This window comes from Tachypleus tridentatus, chromosome 8 (genome assembly GCF_004210375.1).
Source record: "Tachypleus tridentatus isolate NWPU-2018 chromosome 8, ASM421037v1, whole genome shotgun sequence".
In the NCBI taxonomy this organism is placed as follows: domain Eukaryota; kingdom Metazoa; phylum Arthropoda; class Merostomata; order Xiphosura; family Limulidae; genus Tachypleus; species Tachypleus tridentatus.
In genome coordinates, this window is record NC_134832.1 from 29,242,540 (window position 1) to 29,267,339 (window position 24,800).

Below are 24,800 nucleotides of genomic sequence, written 5' to 3' on the forward strand. Positions count from 1 at the left end.
TCAACTTATATGTTTTGTGAAATACTTCCGACGACAGATGAGTTGAAATGACGCAGAGATTTCGAGCTCAATAAAGGGAATTATAATGAAGCTTTTGAGCCTTCTATCGATGAACGTGCATGTGCACAATACAACTTTATATTAAACAGTATCGAGGCAGATACAGATGTGGCTAGTATACGTCACAAGTAAGATCCGCCCATCAAACCTTTACAGATTATCAGTAACTGTATCGCGTTCTTTGTTAGACGAATTTAAATGCCCTGCATGGCACTCGACTCGTAATCTGATGTTCGAATCTCTGTCACGCCAAACATGCTCGCCCTTTCACCCGTGGGAGCGTTATAATGTGACTGTGAATCAGTGGGTGGTGATGACGCTGCCTTCCCTCTGGTATTACACTGCTAAATTGTGGGTAAACTTTAACTGATAAATTAGCAATACCATCATATTTGTTTGTTTTGGAATTTCCTGCAAAGCTACTCGAGGCCTATTCGCGCTAACCGTCTCTAACTAAGAAGTTAGAAACAAGAAGGAAGACAGCTAGTCTATTTCACCTAGCGCCATCTCTTAGACTGCTCTTTAACAAGGAATAGTGGAATTGACCAATACATATAACTTCTGCACGGTTAAAAGGAGGCGAACATGCTTCATGACAGATTTCGAAGTCGCGAAAAGCAGATTTCGAGGCGACTGCCCTAACCACTAGGCCTAATATCTTTATTAAATTTTTTTTTAATTTCGCGTAAAGCTATACGAGGACTAACTGCGTTAGTCATCTCTACTTTAGCAGAATAAGACCAGAGGAAAAGTAGTAAGTCATCACCATCCACCGCCAACTCTTGGGTTACTCTTTTACCAACGAATAGTGGGATTGACCGTCACTTATAACTAACGCTCCCACGTCTGAAAGGGCGAGCATGTTTGGTGCGACAGGGATTCGAACCCGCGACCCTCAGATTACGCGTCGAACGCTTTAATCCACCTGGCCATGTCGGGCGCATCACACTAAGTCAACTAAATTCCATTGATTTATTTGCTATTTTTGTCCGTTTCGTCACGGCCCGGCATGGCCAAGCGTGTTAAGGCGTGCGACTCGTAATCCGAGGGTCGCGGGTTCGCATCCCCGTCGCGCCAAACATGTTCGCCTTTTCAGCCGTGGGAGCGTTATAATGTGACGGTCAATCACACTATTCGTTGGTAAAAGAGTAGCCCAAGAGTTGGCGGTGGGTGGTGATGACTAGCTGCCTTCCCTCTAGTCTTACACTGCTAAATTGGGGACGGCTAGCACAGATAGCCATCGAGTAGCTTTGTGCGAAATTAAAAAAACAAAACAAACCGTTTCGTCACCAGAATGTTTGAATGAAGATCAAAGAAATTAACATGAAATTCGATAAACTTCAAATTTATAATTCTTGCATTACTAATAAATCAAATGCTAGATTTTAGAAAAATAGTGTTGGAAATGTACAGAACAAAACCGTAGTCCAAGTAGTGTGAATTACACATCGTTACATCAAAATATTTCTCTTCTTTGGATATGACAGACAGTCTGTAAGACAATATTACGCACTCTTCTTCTTGAGAAAAAATTCCCAGGGACCGAATAAGGTATGAGAAAACTACATGTGTATAATAAGGTATACGAATATACCAGAAATTTCTTCCTGTTAAATTAATATGCATTGTATACTTGCAGTTAATTCTGAATAAATGCCACTTTGGCATTAAATACGTGGTCTAAAACAATCGTTAAGGCCTCTCTGAACTATTAATATATTTGTCTTGAAGCTTTGTTGTTTCTACATTAGTATCAGAAGCCACACTGATGGAGCGATCTTCCGTTGGCCAATTGGGGAATATCTGAAGTCCAAAGAATACCCTGACAAAATAAGAAATCATGTGGGGACACAATAATAACGTACCGAAGTGTTTTGTTTTGTTGTTTTTTTGCAAGGTCAAAGCTTTGTTTAAAAACATTAATGTTTGTTTTTAACGTGTTCAATTTTCTAGGAATTCATCTCGAAAGAAGAAAGCCTGAAGTGACTGTCGACTTCTCAAAGCAACAAGTTTTGTTTTTTCGTTAATGAAGATTGTTTCCCTACTGTACTGCTAAGTTCACTTACTGATAATTCCAAGACTTATAATCAAACTGTATTCATTCAATCAATATTCTCCAATAACATTTTATCTTTTGACTTCCCGTTTAGCAAACCAGTTTGTTAGAATTCAAGTTGCTTTAGTTTTATCTGAATGCATCACACTAATACTACATTCTCATTTCAAATGTAATTATTCCACATCTATTTCAAGTCTACTGTCTATTATAATAGTCAATTTTTGTCTGGCCTAAAAATGTGGGCGTATCTTACTGTAAAGGCGCATGTACACGAAATTGTTTTTAACGGGTGTTAACACACCTTAGTAGATATTTTGTTCAACATATTAAAAGCTTAAACTTAGTTTTAGCTCACAGAATAAAAGTTTATCATCGATTGCATTAAGTACGGTATAGTTTAGTTCCACCTAAACCAAAACAAAAACGTACAAAGGTGATGTTATTTTACCGCTATCGAATATGTCGTTTTTGTTTTTTTGTTTATAAACGTGTAACTACTGTTAGGCTTAAGACAAGTGCATTTATAGATTTCGGCGACTTCGATTATAATTTTCATATCATTTCATAAAACATGTGATTAAAGAAGTATTGTTACAATAAAGATACTACTTTGACCGCAACATTTTTGGTGGTGTTTACTATTTTAATAGAGTATTAAATTGTTGACGATCAAACCTCATCCTAGCCTACTCTTAAGCCTAAGGTAGTAGCATGTACTTTGTAGGCATATAGAAGCTATTTAAGTAGCATTACGCCAATGTGAAAACATTTTACAACCTCGTTCAAACGGTTTCACTCGTACTGACACTACATTTCAGTCACGAAGGAAAAAGTTAAAATTACTGAACGCGAACTGTATACACTCTTTGGAACTGAATATTTTGATGTGGTGACAGATAATTCGTAACTGAAACTAGCTTTTAGCAACTTTTATTAGTTTTATCCCCAACTAGCAACAACTTATGATTCGCGTGAGCTGTTTTTCCAGCGACATCCGAGACTATGAATCAAACTTTAGATACGAATATCTAACTGCATGCGTTGCGAATGCTAATAAGTAGTTACAAGAAATTTGTTTACACAGCAAAATATATGTTATGTTTTAATAGTTTTATTTCAAAAATAACATCGTAATCATAAACAAGGTTCTGAGCGCTTGGCAACAGCGCAAGCTTCTCCAACCTTGACGATAATAATTTCGACTTTCTGAAGTTCTGTACTGAAACTAGATGAATAGCTTTACAATGAACACAAGTAATTAATATCGATGTGACAAAGTAGTAGTATAACCATTATTACTCCTTCATACATTGGATAAACTTTATTTTACAGTTTGTTACCAACACCCACACCGTTCTTCACCCCACCCTCCATAGCACGCATCTACACGACCATGTAATGATTTAACGCTTTGAACTTGTTCGTACACGTGCGTTAAAGTGAAAATATAGATCGTAGTGTTTATTGTACTATGCATGTTCTCAACCGACGCATACTAATCATGGCTTGAAAATTAACACTCATATGGACTTACTTTATTCCTCGTCATAAAACGAATTTTTGTTCTTGAAGTATGGAAACCAGTGTTCTAACCCCATAAAGTACTTTAGAAAATGGAGAAAACCTAAGCAGGATAGTGTTGTGGTCTTTACATCTTTGTAATATATAAAAAAAAACTTCTGCCTCTATAAAATCGTTTTTTTAAATAAATGAAACTAAATAAATTGACTTTCATTTTTATCACGGCGAGTGAATCAAATGTGCTTTTAGGAAGTTTTATTTCTTTACACATTCTCAGTTATTACTCGCTAATATTTTCATATTTGAAGAAACATGTCACTAAAAAGTATTTAATAGATTTTTTCAGAAAAATATTTTTGATTTTTATTATTAAGCGCAAATCTACATAATGAACTTTGTGTCGTGTCAACCACACGTACGAACACTTTTTCAGCGCCTTCAGATTTTCCGCTCAGCCACTAGAGGGCAGAAAGTATTTTAATCCATTTCAGTCTAGCTAGACTCTAGCACAACAAAATCCATGATACTGCAGCACGTTTAGGAAAATGTAGTGTATCATGAAAAAAGAATTCAAACATTCGTAGTTAAAGGGAAAGTAAAAAGAAAGACTTAACTGTTCCAAACGTTTTAATCAACAGAGAACGTTACAGAAAGCGAGTAAATAACTGTCCAGCGCTTATTACATAAATGTTTTGCTACACGTCTGACAGTAAAACAACATAAAATAGTAACTAAAATTTAAAATATAATTAATATTTTCCATAGCATGAGAAAATAAATGTTCCATTTGAACCGATAATTTCTTTTAATAAAAACAAGCATTAAGCATTGAGAAAGTTATCGTTAATAATTTATTATATATAATCTTGCTTTATATCACCGTAATGTTTAATTTTGTTTCCCCGTACTCTTCGAAATAACGAATTAAGTTCATAATGACAAAAAACAAACATTTAAATAAACATGTTTTATTATAAAATCAATAAAAATTGTCCTCAATGAACCATCCTCTCCTTGAAAATCCTTTAGAAAAATTAATTGAAGACAAAAATAAGAAACCCTATAGACCATTCTTACACCAGGGCTAAATTAGAGTTTGTTATTTTTGTAAATTTTCTTTGTACATCATATTTTGATAAAACAAACAAACAAAAAAACAGCCCAGCAGTAGAAAACATTCGATTTCTGTCGTTCATCCGTAATTCGGGTCAGTTGGTTTATTACTGAAAGAAAAACAAAAAGATACCATAGCACAATCACATTAGAAAAAGGTAAAACTGAAGTACTGTATTTACATTATCCTATATTAATAAACATTTAGTTGATAGCAGACGAAAAAAAATTACAGAAATAAGTTGTCTTAAGTTAAATTGTATGAACTATATGGGTACATAATTACTCTGGTGTACCAAAAGTATTTTCACGAGTAAATAGTTTTCTAATGGCATTCGAATTTCTTCGCCTGGTATAAGCAAACACTGAAATATCGGGCAAAGCATTCATACAATATAACCTGATAACTGCATGTCATGAGATCAACACATTTAATATTTTTGTGATATTCTTTCATGTGATTCACAACTGTACACACTTTGGTAAAATAATTAACAGTTGAAAACATGTCGTATATTCAAGATTTCTCATGTCGAAAATGGGAGAGTTTGAAAAATGAAGCTGGACAGAATAAACAAAATATAAAAACTGTACAAAGAGTAAAGTAAAAGGATTATAACTTAGTTAAGAAAACAAGTAACAGTTAAAACTTAAGATTGTTTATTTGTATGAATCTACGAAGACTTTCCATGAACTTTCAGAACCATTAAAATTTAAAGACTAACAAAAATTTATCATATTTGACTTAAGTTACATAATGGTTTTGTGTGGGGAGGTAATTGATCGACTTTAAACTGAATTATATTCAGTTTCTTCCAGGTTTATCTAGTCACAATTGTGATTAAAACAGCTTTTCAATTCTTAAATAACTGTAATTAAATTTGAAAATTGACTAAAAATGTGGATGCTGTCTCTAAAAATTAAATGTCCCTGTTAGTTGCTTGATATCTGAATGAAATATTAAATTAAAACCAAAATAAGAAAGAACCACCTCAGTATTAGTGGTCTCAATAATTTGTTCCCTTTTTATTAATGTTTGTTTTGTAAGTCATGAGGAAAAGACTCCATATTCGACACTGACATTCAGATAGTTGTCTAATGTGAAAGAACAACAAAGTGCTTCTAACACATAATTATATCATTATGAAGCAACCAAATACTTTAACACAAAAAATGACACATTAACTAGTCAAATTTTAAGGTCGTTCCTAAGAAAGCCAACTGGTTGAATCCAACACTCACCTCATCAGAGTTTCGGTGTTGCCTAGGTGCACTCCAGTATCCATATTCAAGGTTCCAGCCCCCTGACCGAAACCGTAACCCTTCGGTCCGAACTTTCTGCCATAACACTGTTTGCAAAATATTTGAGAATCGTGTTCAGACGCGTTTGTACTGTCCAATCTTTTCTGACAGAGACCTACGTGTATCAAAATATAGAACCAGTGAGAATGAACTGCATTTAAAGAATTTTATTTTATTAATAGATAAGATAATCTTTAGACAGCCAAAACCTGCTTCATACAAAGACAAGTACAACTTCGAATCTTTAGGTTTTCCCAGAAAGTCTCTTAGAACGAAACATTAACGTTTATTATTAAAAACACAACGTTTAGAATCCCAGAATCTCGGTTCAAAATGTCAAATAATCTTTAGAACGACTCCGTTTTATTCTGATAAAAATCAGATCTTATATCCTAGTTAGCTTAATCACTTAATATTAGGGTAAGGGCAATAATATTATTGTTACGAGTCTATCTTTTTTAATAACCAAAAGGCATTTAGAAAATTTAGAATTAAGTATTTATTAGTCAACAGTTTCTTTGCATTCTCAGTAAATCCCCGATTAAACAAAAATGGCCCGTTAAGTTAATTGAAGAAGTACAGTCGAACATTAAAACATTTTTTCTTAAAAGGTGTTACGTAAAACTAGAATCAACGTTTTGTCTATTTACACAAGAGGCATCCTAGTATATTGTGTTTAAGTTTTTATGCTATTTACCTTTTAACTGTTATACAAACAAATTTTAGTTGAAGTTAGGATTTTTTCTGTTGTTTTCAATGTTTATAATTATTTTATCTAAATTAGATTGATTTATTCTGTGCATTTTATCTACACAAATTTAGATAATCAAATGTTTTATATTATCTAAATATAAAACACAAATTTATAAATTATTACACGAACAGTAAGTAAACGAGTGCATTAATTAATCCGGAATCTAATCAATGGAGCGTTGTAAAAAGGTTTAACTGCTGGTCAATTGAGCATTATGGAAAAGAAGACTACTGTTGGTCAGCAGAAGTTTCAATGAAAAACGTTTTAACGGTGTTTGTTTACTGCTATGTAACTAATTTAAGTTTCTCGAACACTATGTGGGTGTTGGAAGCGTTGAAAAAATAAATTTAGCAAAACAAAATAACATTTTAGTCAGTATTTCAACAAATATCTAAACCCTCAGTTTACTTACCACACTTAAAGCAGTTCTTGTGCCACTTTTGGCCAGCTGCCAAAATTTCTTCAGCTGCGTAAACTGATTTACTACATTTGGGGCACTTGGGCTGTTGAACGGGTTTGAAAGGCATTGTAGTAAAGTTCCTAAAACAAAGTTCAACTAATTATGAAAACACGCAAAACGAACAAAATGTATCTTGCACTGTTATCTAGGGTTAAACAACTACCAAAATTGCGAAGTCTAAACAAACTTTCAGGTAATTTCATTGAAATATGAAAAATTATTTAACAAATCCAGAGTTAACGTTGCTGTTAAGTAGCAGGGTGGTTTCTTTTTAAAAGAACGAGGCATTACATGTTATTTCAGCTCTTGTGTCGACAGTTATTGCAATAATAGTAAAACCAGTTCTATACAGCCTCTGAAAACCGAAAGCTTGTTAAAAGTAGTAATAGTTGTCTATTATTAATTTATTTGTTTTAGAAGTTCGCGCAAAGCTACCCGAGGACTATCTGCGCTAGCCGTCCCTAATTCAGCAGTGTAAGACTAGAGAGAAGGCAGTAGTCATCACCACCCACTGCCAACTCCTGGGCTACTCTTACCAACGAATAGTGGGATTAACCGTAACATTATAACGCCACCACGGCTAAAAGGGCAAGCATGTTTGGTGTGACCGGGATTCGAACACACGACCCTCGGATTACGAATCGAACGCCTTAACACACTTGGCCATGCTGGGCCGAAACTAAATACAAGTTCTTCCTAACAAGTGCGCAACTAAGTACTGTCATTCGGAAAATTCTCATTATAGCATCTATTCGAGCTAAAATCGGTCCACGTCAACCATTTTTTCGATGCAACTGAATTCGAAGCTTTCATGAAGGTATAAACTGAAGTTAAATCGGATTTCCGTCGATAAAAGGTTGACGTGTACGTCTGTCTACTTTGGAGGATAATTCTTCATCGGTAATGTACTGTGGCCGATAAAAATAAAAACGGCAGTATCAATACAATAAGAGAGACGTAACATTAGTAAGTTTGGAAACTGCAGATGATTATCTTATAATGGAGCTTGCAATGTACACGTCCAAAACCCGGATTTCGGAAACTATTGCACAGATCATCACCAATCATAACTGTTTTTTTTCAATATATAACTATTTTTTTTATAGCTGATCAATTAATAAAACTGAAATTTCCACAAAAATACGTCTCAATTTTAACCAATAAAGAATACAAAAAGAACAAGTTTCAAATATAAAACAACCAAAAAACAAATTAAAAAAAACTGCTTTTCTTTAGTGAAAATATTACGAGAGTTGCAACAGAAAAATAAGGCATTTTCTTTGATAACTGCGTCTACAAAAAATACCCCAATAAAATGTACTCTTCGATGTGATGATAACGCAACTTCAAACTAAAATTTCCATAATATTTCTTTTTCAAGGATGATGAATATTACTGAATGTCAAGTAGAAGTATATGGTTGAAGTGTCAAATAATTCCAGAAAATGCCGCATGCCCAATAGCATTCCACAGAAACTAGCTGTTATACCTGCTGGTAGAAAATTATGCACAATACAAGGTAGACCTTATCTCAAAGACAGAAATACGTCGATCTCCTAAACAGTTCTTTATTTTCGATTACTCAAGAGCTATCAGTGCTAGTTATCCCTAATTATAAAGTGATAAACTAGAAAAAAGGCAGCTAGTCAACAATTCCCACCGTCAACTCTTAGGCTACTCTTTTACCAACAAATAGTGAGACTGCGATTCCAGGGTTCTAAATCGACAGGCCAAGCCTTTTAAGTTCATCGGAATCCATTTTGTAACAACGATTGATCAGAGTAAGAGTTTTTACTGCTTTCAAGAGGGTTTGAAGACTAAACGTAGATTTTCCGTTTACTTAACAGCGGTGTAGCACACAGCATAAATGTCCAATGAACAAAACGACGACACACCTGCCATCTTATATGCCGTGTCAAAGGGATTAAGTTTGTCACCACAACAATGACTGTCATTGTAACATTTGTTCATTCTTTTATCTTAAACTTTCTACTACATTTGTTCATACGATTCAAAGATCAGTGTGTTACAGTGCATAACACTGAATCTACGGATACCAGAAATGGGCTTACACTACAACTCGCAAATTACATTAGTAGTATCAAAGATACTGAAATCATTTTCACTAGAGAATGCCCTTTCAATAAAGCTAAAATACCCTTAATATACATTGGATATTGTGACAAATGATATACATATGGGTTTCACACAGTTATCGATTAATCACAGGATATTTGTGAAATTCGTATACACGGCTCACACAACAGTTTACCTCATGAAATTAGTTTAGAGCCAACTTATGCTCAACACTCTGATACTGGTAACACTTTCGTCAGTATTACTATTTTTTTTAATTAATTTTCTCTGGTTGACTACTCATTATGCATCACTGCCAAACCTACCAGGTTCATTTAAGGTAGCATGTACCCTTTAAATAGTGTTATCTAGGTTTTGGCCTTTTTTGTTTTTTATCAGTAAAGAAAATATTCATACTGTTTTTTGTATGGAAATATTGAAATAGGTACAACAGTTTACTCCAGCACAGGTTATATAACATTATCACTGACTAATTTGCATAATATAAAGTCAAAATAAATATTTTATATTCCTTAAATTTTGAAAAGATGACCTAAGCTTCTGAAAATAGGTCAAGACTGATTGGATGTGAAGAATCAGTCCGAACAAAGGAAAACCTCTAACATACATGTTACCCTAACAGACGGGCCGAGCCCGGCATGGTCAGGTGGTTAAGTCGCTCGACTCGTAATCTGAGGGTCGCGGGTTCGAATCCCTGTCACACCAAACACGCTCGCCCTTTCAGCTATGGGAGGCGTTATAATGTGACGGTCAATCCCACCATTCGTTGGTAAAAGAGTAGTCCAAGGGTTGGTAACGATAACTAGCTGCCTTCCCTTTAAGTCTTACATTGCTAAATTAGGGACGGCTAGCGTAGACAGTCCTCGAGTAGTTTTGCGCGAAACAAATAAATTAATAATAGACAACTACCACTACTTCTCTTACCAAAATTTCGGTCTTCAGAGGCTGCATGGAACTGGTTTTACTATTATTGCAAAAACTGTCCACACAAGAGCTGAAATAACATGTAATGCTTCGTTCTTCTAAAATGAAACCACCCTGCTACTTAACAGCAATGTTAACTCGGGATTTGTAGAAAATCTTGATAGTGTATCCACTGGGATATTTAGTGTCAACGAACCATTTCTTTACGAACGTTGATGCTGGGATATAATATGGTAGCTTGCAACTTTTGGTTTGGTATTTTGCCAGAACACATGGCTATCGAAACCCAGTTTTTAACATTACAAACCCTCAGACCTATCGCTGAACCACTTTAGGGTAGAGCAGATCAGTATATTAAAATCTAGATCTATATATCTCATTTTGGTAAATTGGCTCTCCAATTAAAACTAGCATCTTGTTTAAGAATATTGTGCTTTTTTGTTTAATAAATTAAAATTCAAAATACTTAAACACTATCAATTGACAACTTCGATTCAGAAGGAAAAGAATAAATTAACTATTGATTGTCTAAACACCCTTCAACTTGGACGAAGAAAAACACTTAAAAAAAATGATGGAATTGGTGAAACAAAAGAACTCGGTATAAAATTAAGTGAAAAGAAGAGATGTCAGTTATTAATCCAAACCTTCCGTAGCATTTTTATCCAAATCAGGTTTTGCTGTTTCACGCAAAATAAAGACCGTAAATGTTACAAGGATGTTAAAGAGGTTAATGATATAACTGATCATATTACATAGAATTAAAACATATAATGGAGGAAGATTTCGATTTTATCTCCATATCCTTTAACATTAATATTATGCTTCAAACATGGTGCACAAAGTTAAAATCGTGACAGTTTACTTCGAAGTCACTATAGACCTCACCACTATTCATGATGCCAAACCTAAAATAAGGCTCCCAAAGCAATAAATGAAAATAAACTGAAGGCTTATTCCCCCATTTCAAACACGTCCTTTTAGGTTTAACATCTTTGAAACATATTGACAAGTTTCATTTTCAATAATTATTTTATAAACTTTAGTTTACGGTAGAGGCCGCTTCCAGTCTACACCACGAACTACAAAACGCGTGATTTTAAAATACGATTAATTTACAATTTTAGCGCACCACTGGAACTGGATGGAGAAACAGCATACACTAACACAGAAAAAGCCGAGATATTTAAAAAAACCTAGAAAACACGTTCAAAACACATCATGAACCAGACATGAACAGATACTTTTATAATACAGTCACAAACTTTATTGATCAAAACAGAAGCATTTTTACACCTAAATTTCCAGTCAACACTATTACACACCAAGAAAAAACAAAAGACTGGAGCACTAATCAACTGATAAAACATATCACTGTAACAGAAGTCGTAACTGCTATTAACAACACAAAAAACAAAGCCCCTGGAGAAGATGGTATTCAAGCTATCCTCCTAAAACAAGGCACTCAGAGATTATATGAACACCTAACAGCGTTATTTAATCTCTCACTATCAGCTGAATATATCCCCGTTTCTTGGAAGGAAGCAATAATATTAATGTTCCAGAAAGAAGGAAAGCCAGCGAATAAACCAAACAACTACCACCCGATTAGCTTAACCAGTTGTATTGGCAAAATATTAGAGAGGATAATTAGTAATCGTCTGTCAGTTTACTTAGAAGAAAATTCAAAATTACCAGAAATTCAAAACGGATTTCGAAAAAACCGCCAAACTACAGACCACCTGATTCGACTTACAGAATCAATTACCGACAGCTTCAACAAAAAAGAATGCACTGTAGCTTGCTTTCTCGACATTGAGAAAGCATTTGACACAGTGTGGCATAACGGCTTACGACATAGATTGCTTGAAATGACATTACCCCAGGAAACTATTCGCTGGCTGTCCAACTTCCTGGATAACAGAATGTGTAAAGTAAATGTAAATGGGGCCCACTCAGGGTCCTTTTCACCCGAAGCAGGAGTCCCGCAGGGAGGGGTTGTTAGCCCTATATTATTTATCATGTACGTGAGTAATATGCCTCTGTCGGACCTAAATTTAGGTTATGCATCACAGTTCGCTGACGATGTAGCAGTCTGGAAAAGTGCCCCACTCCGTCAATAGCAGCAACGAACCTACAACCAGTCCTAAATAACATCGAAGAATACTGCCAGAAATACAGAATCAAAATTAATATTCCAAAAACCCAAGTCATAGTATTCAGCAGACTGAATAAGCTGAAAAAAGATCCACCAAAACTCTATATGAATGGATCACTTTTACTGACTGCTACTTCTGCTAAATTTCTAGGTCTAACCTATGACTCAAAATTAACGTGGCTACCACATATTAAAATGTACTGATACGAATCTGGAAAAGAGCAAACTATGCAAGAAGTCTTTCAGGTAAAATCCAAGGAACATCACCAGACAACATACTTAAAATCTACAAAACGTACATTAGACCAACAATAGAATATGCATCACCTGCCTGGATTAACATAGCACCCACACATGTACAGAAACTTCAACGTATACAAAATTCTGTACTACCTTCAGCATATAAAGTACCACGTAGCACCTCAACCACATTCATGCACAAGTATGCAAACATAGATACAATAGCTGAAAGACTCTTGCATAATTCTCTAAAATATTTCAATAAGAATTGGCATAAAAATGACTTAATGTGTGATCTCGACAGATATCACGTACATGATGTAAATGGTCCTAAATACCTCTCCCCTTTTAACATATATTTAAAAAATGTAACACAAGCTGGCCACTATGCACTAGACACTTAGTCCTTGTTTCTTTTTCTTTTTATAATTATTATTTTCTTTTTTAATCATTATTTTTTTTCTCTTTTTGAATTATTATTCAAGTATTGAATAATAATAATTATTACTTTCTTTTGTGAAAAAAAACAACAAAAAAAAACCTAAAGACAGACGCTATAATCGTTCGGGAGGGAGGAAGAGGTCAAATGTACCTGACCCTCCTGGGTATTTAACAACATCAATACCCAAATACCCACACAGTCAAACTAGCGAGCCATATCTAAATGGCTGAAATCTCAGAAATACAAATTACCTCCAAACATTTAACATTCAATATATAATGAAACAAACATTTGATCTCCAACAAGCAAATCATTACTACGACATACCATATAGATTTAACAACGTTCTGGGACAACATAGGACTACTGGTCCATCTCAGCTGTTCTGCACTATATTAATCTAAAAAAGCTTTAAAGCCAGCTTATAAAATTAATGTACTTATACTTTTTCTTAAACGCGTTTAAATTTACTGTATGTACAACATCTGAAAGCAATCCATTCCAACGGTCAACCACTGTTACAAAAATAATAACTTAGCTGAAGATAACTCCTATCCTTCCAAAATTTAACCTTGTCCCCTTTGTGTCCCCCTAATCCTACTATTTTCACCGTTAAATATGAAAAAATTATGCATCAACATTATCAGTTCTCTTTATAATCTTAAATAACTCAATCAGATGCTCCTAACTCATATTTTCAAGAGGAAACAGGTAACCTCTCCTCATATTACAACTCTTCCACCCCAACCAACATTCTAGTAACTTCCTGTCAACCCTTTCCAACAATTCGATATCCCTCCTAAGGTAGCTAGGTCAAGATTGAACAATATTCAAAATGTAGCCTAACCAGTGACCTTATAATGAATTATAACCTTTTCAGACTTTGTTGAGTATTTCTGTAGATACAACCTAAAATTCTATATTCCTCACCACTAGCAACAGCAAACTGCTTGGATGACTTTAGAGGCAGATCAACTATTACACCTAGATCCCCTTCTTTCATAATATTAAGGTTATTATCAAATTATACTTATAGTTCAAATTTTTATAACCCACATGCATTACCTTACATATATTATAATAAAACATCTGCCGTTCATTTCACCAGCTCAAATTATCTAAATCCTTAACTAAATCAGCAGCATCCTATTCACAGATATCAGCACCCAAGACCTTAATATAATCTGCACATAAGTAATTTATTGACCATTCCTTCCTCTGTTATTGATGCAAGTCAAAAAGAGCAAATGTCCTAAGACTGAGCCCTGGGTATCCCATTTGTGAAATTAATACAGTGTGAATGAACTCCATTTGTGACAACCCTCTGCTTTCTTCCATCCAGCTGCTCTTCTATTCTATTTTCTAACTTATCTCTTAAAAAAATAACTTAAGTCTTATCTCACATCTTGTCAAATGCTTTGTGAAAATTCAGATACAAATATACACCCCTACCATTATCTACATAAGTAGTAACTATTTCAAAGAATAACAAAAGATTTGTATGGCAAGGTTTTTCCTCAGTGAAACCACGTCAACTATCTAAATTAAAATCCAAACTTTGTTAAATAACTTTGCAAAACATTGTTTAATAGACTTTCCAAACCTTTTCCATAAATAATGCAAGACTAACAAGTATATAATTACTGGGACAGTTTTATCACATTCACTGAAAAGAGGAGTTACGTTTGCTAAATTCCAATCCCCTGGCACCTGCCCACTATTCACGGGATGCCAAAAATAGTAGAAAGTAGCTCACATATCCAATCTTAAACCTCCTTCGAAATCCTTGGGACCAGAAGTCTCATCGTATTTTTAAGCTCTCCAATTTTTTATTAATCAGCTCCTAATTATTGCATTCATCTTGTATAATGTCGTTTTCATTTATCAACTGTTCAAAATGTCGAATAATGCTCAAGTCTTCATTAGTAAAAAACCAAAGAAACTGCTAAATTTAATAACCCAGCTATCTTATGATCATCAGATAATAACCTTCATTTACCATACCTCTACTACAATTTTAACACTTTGTTTGCCATTAATGTATTTAAAGAAACACTTGTCCTTTAAGTGTCAGGGTCGCGGGTTCGAATCCTCGTCACACCAAACATGCTCTCTTTCAGCCGTAGGGGCGACATAATGTGACGGCCAATCCCACTATTCGTTGTTAGAAGAGTAGTTCAAGAGTTGGAGGTGGGTGGTGATGACTAGCTGCCGTCCCTCTAGTCTAACACTGCTAAATTAAGGACGGATAGAGCAGATAGCCCTTGTGTAGCTTTATATGAAATTTAAAACTTGATTTTTACATTTTCAGCCAACCTTTTTTTATCGCATCCTTTTTGACGTCCTAATTTCCTGTTATTTTATAATTTTCTAGGCCTCCTGTCATACCAGTCAATTTAAGTTTCTGATTTTAATTTCATCTCAAACTTGTTGGAAGTCAACCTGGTTATTTACTTGCAACTACCCTTTCCTTTCTATGAGAAATATTTTGAATATTTCCAAGTTTATCTTAAAATTTTCCGCATCCGGCCAGCGTCTCCTAATAACTCAGCTGTCCAATGCACAGCATATAATTCTTGTTGCATCCATTAAAAATTTGCTTTTGAAATTTGTAACCAATATATCATTATTGCTTATCTTTATATGCAGCAAAACAAACCAATTACAGCAATGATTACTTGCATCAAATATTCACCAATCTCCAGGGGCGTAGATCCTGGGGAAATGGAGGTTATACATACCCCCTTCATTTTAGGTGGGGGGTATGGTGCATACAATCATCCCCCCTACAGTTTGGTCTGTTGAATTGTTTTATTGCATCATAGGCCTATAATTGTGTGTTTGTTCTTGTGATTCTCGTGTTCTTACCAATCGAATTATATAATTAGGCCTAGATGTAGGCTTTTTCAGTAGCCGAAATGTAAATCTTTAATATAGACGTGCTTCTAAGCTTTTCGATCAAAGTTATAGATCGTAACTTCGTAAGTATTAGTCAGTAGGCCTAAGTATACATCCAAGTATCGTGGCAACAAGATTACTCTGACTGAATGTTAACAGCTTTCAGGTTCAGAGATTACCAATTTGCAAATTGAACAGTCCACATACGTGGTTGCAAAAATCATCCCCCTCCCATCGGGTGTAAAAAATCTACGCCCCTGCCAATCTCTACCATCTCGACCATTTCTAGATTTGAAGTAAGCAATAAATCTAAAATAGCATCGCTTCTAGTAGGTTTCTTGAATAATTGGCGAAAAAAGCCAACCTGAGCAGTTTCAAAAAGGAAAAAAACTTTCCCCTTTATGGTTTGACTAATATTTCCAAATCTATATACTTGAAATTGAAATCGCCCATAACCACAATTTCATTAACAGCTGAAATCTTAATTTATTATTTGAAAAACGCCTTTTCCCTTTATACTCAACTAACAGATTCAGCGTCCTTGCTGAATATTATCTCTAATATCCAAAGTAATATCCAACAAAATTAAGTTATGGCCTTTCTTTAAAATGCCTTTATCAATCTTTTGAACTTAAATAGTTCCTCTGACATACCTTTCTTTAGATCATTAATCCTACATGCACCACAAAGATGCATCTTTGTTGGCCCTTCTTTTTTTACATCTTCTATTATATCAATTATATCCACCACCTGTGCCCCTGGGTAACTGATTCATTTCTTCCTTTTTGCCTCATTGACTATTCTATCCACGTCTTGTCAAGAAATCACTTATAACCTCTTTATCCACATCATTCTCACACTTTTGGTTTTTTTTTTTTCACTGCAATAGTTTCCTCATCTGCAGAAGCCAAAGGCTAAAATTTGTTGTTCAACAAAATAAGTTCGTCATAACTAAGTTCAATATATTTTACTCTAATAGTACTCTAACTTCCTGAAAGCCACTATTAGCAGATGTATACCTTGCCTGTAAAAGCTTAAGCTCCTCCTGAAATTCTGCTTCTGTTTCCCACAGTTTACGCTTTTCTTTATCTACTGCTTCCACTTTGATTAGGATAGTTTCAAACTCTTCTACCTTACAAACTACATAAAAATTACACATCTTCCTTATTAGCTTCCTTAAAATTACACGCAGTCCCGAGTTCCCAAATAAAACCCTACCATTGTACCCATTACAACTAAGAAACTGAATGCTTAACACCTGGTCTAAACCATTATATCTACATTTATAGCCTGAAAATCAATACTTAATGCCAAATACTAGTTGTGTTTTGTTAACACTGTTAAGCGCAACATTTAAGAATAAATTTTTGACTACTTTGTCCCTGCACCAAACCAAATTTTTTTTAATTACATAGAACTTTGAAAGAAATTATTTATTAGAAGTAACATTATACGTAACGTTAATAAGTTTTAGCCTGATTTATAACCTACCTCTATCTATAGCAATATAAACTTAATTTAGATGTTTGAAAAGCATTTTCAGATGTTGAACTCCATTTAGTTTGTCTTCTATTTTATCTTTTATAAATGCTTCCACATTTTGTATGAACAACAAATTCTAGGATTTTATTAAAGGGTCAGTTTAATTAGAGCTTACACGTACTCAACGTCAGTGTTCGTTTAATGTACGTTTGAAAACTAGCCTCAAATAAACAATGAATATTAGTATTTGTTTATTTGATGCTAGTTTTTAGAGTTATACTAAAACTGATGTATAATGTTCAACTAATTCTGAAAAATCAAGTTAATATTTTTCTTTTAATAAAATATCTGTTAAAAACATTTGATACGTTGAGTTTTATTAAGTTAGTCTTAAATTATATTTGACGTAAGTAAAAGAGCGTCGTTTTTACTTCAAAAATTTCTCAAACATCGGGAATGTAACATGTATCATTGTTTAGTAGCGAGTGAAAAGTCAGACTATTTTAAGCATTTCTTTAAAGTTTCACTTATTCTTATAACGAAGATAAAGCTACTCGCAAGTCTTTAATACGTATTTTTTCTCGGTATTTTTATTGTAGTCAAAAACCAAGTTTCATTACACAGTATAAAGTAGTCATACAGATTACCTGTTGAAATCAGGCTTAATGACGAACGTTTGATCAACACAAGATATGTTTTTATTTTGCATATAAGCGTGAGTAATATATATCTTAATAATACAGTCCAAGTAGCTGTTTAAACGGTTATGGTGTACACCTACGTATAAGCCCAATTTTACAAGTGTGATGAATGACTACGATCTGCACGCCACCATCGACCTACGAACGTTATACACATACAGATATATACACACACATACACAAGAATATACACATGTACATATATAGGCATGTAGCAACAAGAACTTCCGAGTAATGTAAGCAAAACATCGCTCGATAAAAGGCAAAAGTAGTTCGAGGTTTTAGTTTCTTTTCACTTAATTCATTTAGTCAAGATGCCTATCTCGACGCGTAACCATATACGAACTTTCCAATCTCCGCTATAAGTCAATGCGTTACACTTTCGTTTTTATTCCATATACAAGACTTTCGTTTAAGAGTTATTAATGATTTAATATTTAATGACTAATTAGTTTCCATCACAAGGATGTTAAATGCTAATTTTAAAACCGAAAAGTGACAACTTTTATTACATAACTCGGTAAGGGTCGGGCATGGCAAGGTGGTTAGGACGCGCTCTAATAGTAATCTGAGGGTCGCGGGTTCGAATCTCGTCACAGCAAACGTGCTCGCCCTTTCAGCTTTGGGAAACTTTAGTGTGACGATCAATTCCATCATTCGTTGGTAAAAGAGTAGCCCAAAAGTTGGCGGTGGGTTCCCTCATGTCGTACACTGCTAAATTAAGGATTGCTGGCGCAGATAGCCCTCCTCTAGCTTTGCGCGAATATTCAAGACAAGCACAGCTCGGTACGAGTCGTATGTTGCGTATGCAGTTTATTTGTTGCTCTAGATTTTTGTACTACTGCTGGCGTCATCTTACAAAAAGCTTCAAGATATTCTCTCCGAGTAATGCTTTCACTATAGGAACGATACTTCTATATTTTCTGTGTCGTTTAAAAAATACGGAGATAGAAAAATAGAGCAAGTTACGTGAACGATAATTAGACAGATCTAGTCTGAGTGAATGGTAGTTTAGTCCTGACGATTTTTAAAAAGTTACTAAAAAGTCAGAAAACGTTGAGTTAGTGGATGATTGTTAGTTTAGACGCAATATTTAAAGCGAATTTCACAGTTTAATATTTAATGAAAATAATTCATCTTGTCAAAATGTGTTATAAAGTAATTGAACTAACCTGTGTGAACTTTAGCAAGAAAAGAATTATTCAGTTTTAGAAACTGATATCTTGTACAGTACAGAATGTTTGCACATGGGTTTAACTTGCTTTATTTTAAAACAAGTGGACTGTGCACTTTCCCATTATCGTTCGAATTTATCGCCAACAAGTCAAAAGACACCTGCTATAAAAAATTCCGCAACCCATATGAAAAAACAGACACCAAATTCTTTAAGTTACTGGTCTCTTAATCTCGTTAGAATTAGATTAACTTAATTCTTTGCAGATATTAGATAGTTCCGGTTTATAACAGGAGGTTCGTGCAGGATAATTACACGCTAACTCTGAGCTTGACTACACGACGATAACCAAGCAAGAATAACTTCAACCAATACTACTTGGAGAAATAGGTAACCTAAGTTTTAAGTTCAAGCGATATAAACACGTTAATGTGATTGGTCGTTGGACGTTTTGATACAGACGAAGGCTGTACCTTCTAGACATCGCCCACTAGGCCACTGCCATCAACGACTTATTTCTACGCAACATTCCTAACGGTAAAGTTGATGCTATCTGCTAGATAACAGAAATACAAAAGCACCTAGAATGAAACAATCTGTGGTTTTCTAGATCACGTATTTATACCAAAACTATAAAAAATAAACGATTTTTTTTGGTAAATTCTAACATTAATATAAGCAGGTAGGAACACATGATGTCCATATATTACCTGTCTGAAAGTAGTAATCTAAAATATCGCTTTATATCCTTTTAACCTCGAAAGCTACGTCATACTGACTTTCCTGTCATCGATCAAACAAATACTATGCACAACTTTCAAAGCTGTATCATAATCATAACTTTCCTATCACCAATACGAAGCTTCGTGTCTCAGTTAAATTTTCTTTTCAGTTCTCCCTCACTCTTGCTTTAATCCTAAAATAGAAGTTACAGTATGAATACCATTCTGCAAGATATTTCGCAAACCAAGAATCAAAAACTACTGCTACAGATCTAACGAGTAGAGTATTATTTACAACTCAATTAAAATTTTAACATATAATAAACGTTTAACACTACTGAATCATTTCAATAATTGGCATTTGTCACAAAAAGGAAAAAATTCAAAAACTTCTCGTTTTTATCTAGAGCTTTAAATACTCTGAAAATGTTTAGTAAACGTACAAAATGACGAATAACAAGTTAGAGAGAAGACTACTCATTTCCGGAACGTGAAAGGTCACTTTCGTTTTTAGGTTTAATTGCATAATATTTAAATAATTGCATCAACTGGCAGAAGTGATTTGAGAAACGTTTGTGGAAAATTGTTTCGTTAATAAATTCTCGAAATCAGAGGTTTCCAATCTTCGTCGCGGCAAGTTTCGAGAGTTCAACCAAAAGAAGGATAATTAAGAACGTGAAACAATTACACGTGGCACCATGGATATCACATAACTCAAGGTGAAATAGGTTAGGATGCTGTCAGCTAAATAATTATTGAGAATCACTAAATTAAATATTCAATTCATGTTATCAATACAGCTTTAAACTTGTGGAACAATTTGGGTTAATCAAGTAAAAATCAGTAAATTTCGAGACAGTTTTTACAAAGAACAACTTTCCGAATAAAAATGAAGACAAATAATGCATAGCTAGTCTTGTAACCTTTTTTGTACTTTATTAATGTTCCTGGAATAAACATTTATTATTTTCAATAGTAATCATAAAATAAAATTTTACACCTTAAAACTGGTAAGACTAACTGATAGGTATGCCCCAGTTAATATCCTGTTCCCAATTTCTGATCACATTCATGTATGCGGCTTGTTATTCATCTTTTCAGATCACCTAGGGTACAACTGGTTCCGAAAGAGGTCAGACTAAATATTCTATCACAATATTGCAGTTCTTTTAAATTATTGTATTGACACTGTTAGAAGCTTTATATAACTAGTATTAATACATTATGAGTAACTCATGTACAAGTATCATTCAATATTAAAATAACAGATCACTGAGTAACTAAACCGCCGCAGGACAAGTCAAATAAATATGACGTAAGCATTCAAAACTACGTGTTTCCTCGCAACACCTAGTTTTGATGACGCAGAGTATTCCGCACTTCAAAATCATGCTCACCAGCATTCACAATTTCTCCTATTACCCGATAAGGGAATCTTTAGTATTAGTTCAGGCCTTGTTAACAATTTGAACAAAATATCCGAAGACCACCAAATATGAGTAATTTAAATGCACCGAGAATTATTTATTTAATCAATTTGTTTTAGTTTTGTCTGAAGATTTCATCTCAAAAGAATCCACGAAATTTGAATGACTTCTTTTCCTTCCCCAAATCACTCATGACATGAGACACCTCCTACTTTCCAAGTTACTTTGTCATTAAAGTGATGGTTCGTTTTAAATTAAACAAGTCAAGATCAGAATCTAATTATACTGGCAAATCGGTTTTGTCAGGTTTATTAAAAATCAGCCAGCATTCGAGAGACAGTGAACATTTTACGCTGAAAGAGAAATCAGGAGCTGAAACTTTAATAGCGGTCTCTCCAATTTATCTTACAGGGTCAGAGAGAAAAATGGTTTCGCCATTTATTTAACAGACTGATTGTTGTTAGGAATCCGATTATAATTAATAACATCGCTTCAAAATGCTGCTATATTTGTTCAGTACAAGAAAGTTACACCTAAATATTAAAAAACACACACTAAAAATCCAGCGCTTTGATTACGAATTAGTTAATAATAAATAAATGTTAGTCGAAATATTAAGCTCTTCCGTAACGTTAGCCGATATAAAAAGGCTGTTCGATACAATACCGTAACATGGGCCGATTTAGTCATTTCATACACAGATATACGAAACTTGAGCCTAACTGAACCTTAATTATCTGGATTGTGACACTATGTAGAATAAATGTGCCTACAATACTTAACTACTCAATCTCCATGAAAAAGTTTGTTGCTGTTGTTTTCCAACAATAATGTGGATACTGCTACTAGTAAATTCTGGTTCATTTTTGTTGTTGGTTTAAAATAGCCTGCATAAGGAAAGTATTATCGGCAGTACATGGATTGAATTTAAATCAATCGCTACAGCCTACAGGTCAAGCGATGAAAACACGTTTTACGTAAACACTGAAAATACGAAATTTATCAAGGTTGAACTACATTATCTAAATTCTAGGTAAAATTAGTCTCAAATCAGCGGGCCTCAAACTGTAATAACCCAAGGACCACTATTTTTTGTCGAGGACCTTCAAACCTACCGATGTTTCTTTTTAAAGAAAAATTAAATATTCTGTGTACACGAAAATCTACATTTTCAAAATGAAATGTTTGAATTCATATACAAAAACATTTTCACTCTATAAATTATAGATCTTCAAACATATTTATGAAATTTAGACGTGATCCCCGATCCCCTGAAACATCCTCGCAAACCACAGGAGGTTTTCTTAGCCCAGTATAGCTACATATTGTTGTAATTTGCGATTTTACAAAAAGGAAAAATCAAATTCATTCACTGGACTGCTGAGAAGATAAGAACATATTGTTAATATCAAAATACTTTAGCATATTTAGCGTCTAGAAATAAATACTCCTATCTTTCAACTTGCTTCACAATTAGACATTCCTTGTCTAGGTTTCCGTCACCCAACTCATGCAGTTTTAAGTAACTATACTCTAATTAACAAAACGACAGTAAGCAAGATATTTGAAATGTTTACAAATATTCTATAATAACAAAGGTTCTGAAAATATATATACATACATTAATTCTGTATGGAGTTGGCAATTAGTAAGGTTTTAAGAATGAATTCATGTTTTGTTTGTTCTTCAACTTTGTGCAAAACTACACAAGAACTATATGCGCTAGCAGTCCCAAATTTAGCAGTTATAGATTAGAGGGAAGACAGCTAATCAATACCATTCATCGTCAACTCTTAATCTAATTTTTTTTTACCTACGAATAATGCGACTGACCAAACCTTTTAACGTCCACACGGCTAAAAGGGCGAGAAGATTCAGTATGACCGGAATTTAAATCCGCGATCCTAAAATTGTAAGTCTAAAGGTTTGGTTTTTGGAATTTCGCACAAAGCTACTCGAGGGCTATCTGTGCTAGCCGTCCCTAATTTAGCAGTGTAAGACTAGAGGGAAGGCAGCTAGTCATCATCACCCACCGCCAACTCTTGGGCTACTCTTTTACTACCGAAAAGTGGGATTGCCCGTGACATTATAACGCCCCCACGGCTGGGAGGGCGAGCATGTTTGGCGCGACTCGGGCGCGAACCCGCGACCCTCAGATTACGAAGCGCACGCCTTAACGCGCTAGGCCATGCCATGCCCTATAAGTCTAAAGCTAAAAGCACTAACCCATGCCAGGCCCCATTCGTGTGTTGCATACCTAGTAAATATTGGTGTCTGTCAGTTAAGAGTTCTACAGTCTAATGATACAGCCGGTTCTCTATAACTGAACAGTCATTTTATAACTTATACATGTTTCACATTTGAAAGTATTTTCTCTTGACAAAATATGCCAGCCATCAACAACAAAGTATAGCTCTACCTTTGAAACGTGAATAACATACATTTCACAACTGCCACAGGATTTTATAATTGGAAACTTTACTCATCCAACTTAAAATTTCAGAATGGCACAGAATGCTCATAGTTTTCTCAGTAATATCTAATAAAATTTTACCAAGCGTGAGTTAATAATAGTAAAGAAGGAAAATAATAATTCTAAACAAATTACACCACCACAGAAGAAGACTCAAAACAATACTCTAGGCCGAATGATTTTTCTTAATTAACTAAATTACGGTTATCTCTGTTTGCACAAGTTTAATACAGTAATACATACATACTGTGAATGGCCTTACCTTATCGATGCTAATTGGGAACAAAGATATCAGAAAATAAAAATCTAAAGCGCAATCTAACCACCTGACAAAATCACTCACTTGATTATTTTCTCGATAACTATGATAAACTTCTGAATGATACGACAATTTTTATAATTTTGCACACGGCCCGTTTAAAACTGGTATTCCACTACGCGCAATTCCTCTACATTACAGGAAAAGACGAGTGGGCGCCAGACTGACATATAAGGGCAGTGTTTATATTACGTAATTGGTACGTGACCTGCTGATGAGGTCACTCCAAATCTTTGAAATTTCGTTCCTTTTTTGTACACAATCTTCTCAACTACTGACAAAAATAAATATACAGAATCAAGGTATTTAATGCTTGCTTGGTGATTTGAAATTCTTCATTCATTTTAATCAAACTTTCGCTTTTAAGCCTCGTACAGTATTACATTAAAACTTTAAAAATAAGTCTTAGAATTAAATGCTGCGCTGAAAATACTTTTAAAATAGTTTTAATGTAGTCGTTAAAAGATACTGCAA

The 24,800-nt window shown here is 34.3% G+C and overlaps 1 protein-coding gene across 2 annotated transcripts; it reads right to left on the reverse strand.

The window, feature by feature from the left end:
• Positions 1-4,249: 4,249 nt before the first annotated feature.
• LOC143222062 (muscle LIM protein 1-like) lies at positions 4,250-24,484 on the reverse strand. 2 transcript variants are annotated; one of them, XM_076447917.1, is made up of 4 exons: positions 24,270-24,484; positions 7,222-7,349; positions 5,996-6,170; positions 4,250-4,863 (listed from the first exon to the last, which is right to left on the reverse strand). In XM_076447917.1, the coding sequence occupies exons 2-4, from the start codon at positions 7,334-7,336 to the stop codon at positions 4,833-4,835; spliced, it is 321 nt and encodes a 106-aa protein (XP_076304032.1). In that variant the 5' UTR covers positions 7,337-7,349; positions 24,270-24,484; the 3' UTR covers positions 4,250-4,832. The 2 variants fall into 2 exon arrangements, with proteins under 2 accessions (XP_076304032.1, XP_076304033.1); XM_076447918.1 differs by having other exon boundaries at positions 24,255-24,404.
• Between the last annotated feature and the right edge of the window lie 316 nt (positions 24,485-24,800).

What these genes read in the sequence shown, in the direction of transcription:
- LOC143222062 (XM_076447917.1), bottom strand. Translation starts at nt 7,336, where the DNA reads ATGCCTTTCAAACCCGTTCAACAGCCCAAGTGCCCCAAATGTAGTAAA. An exon ending in CAAGAACTGCTTTAAGTGTG is followed by an intron (nt 6,171 to 7,221) that starts GTAAGTAAACTG and finishes TGATACACGTAG; the next exon opens with GTCTCTGTCAGAAAAGATTG. An exon ending in AACACCGAAACTCTGATGAG is followed by an intron (nt 4,864 to 5,995) that starts GTGAGTGTTGGA and finishes TTTTTCTTTCAG; the next exon opens with TAATAAACCAACTGACCCGA.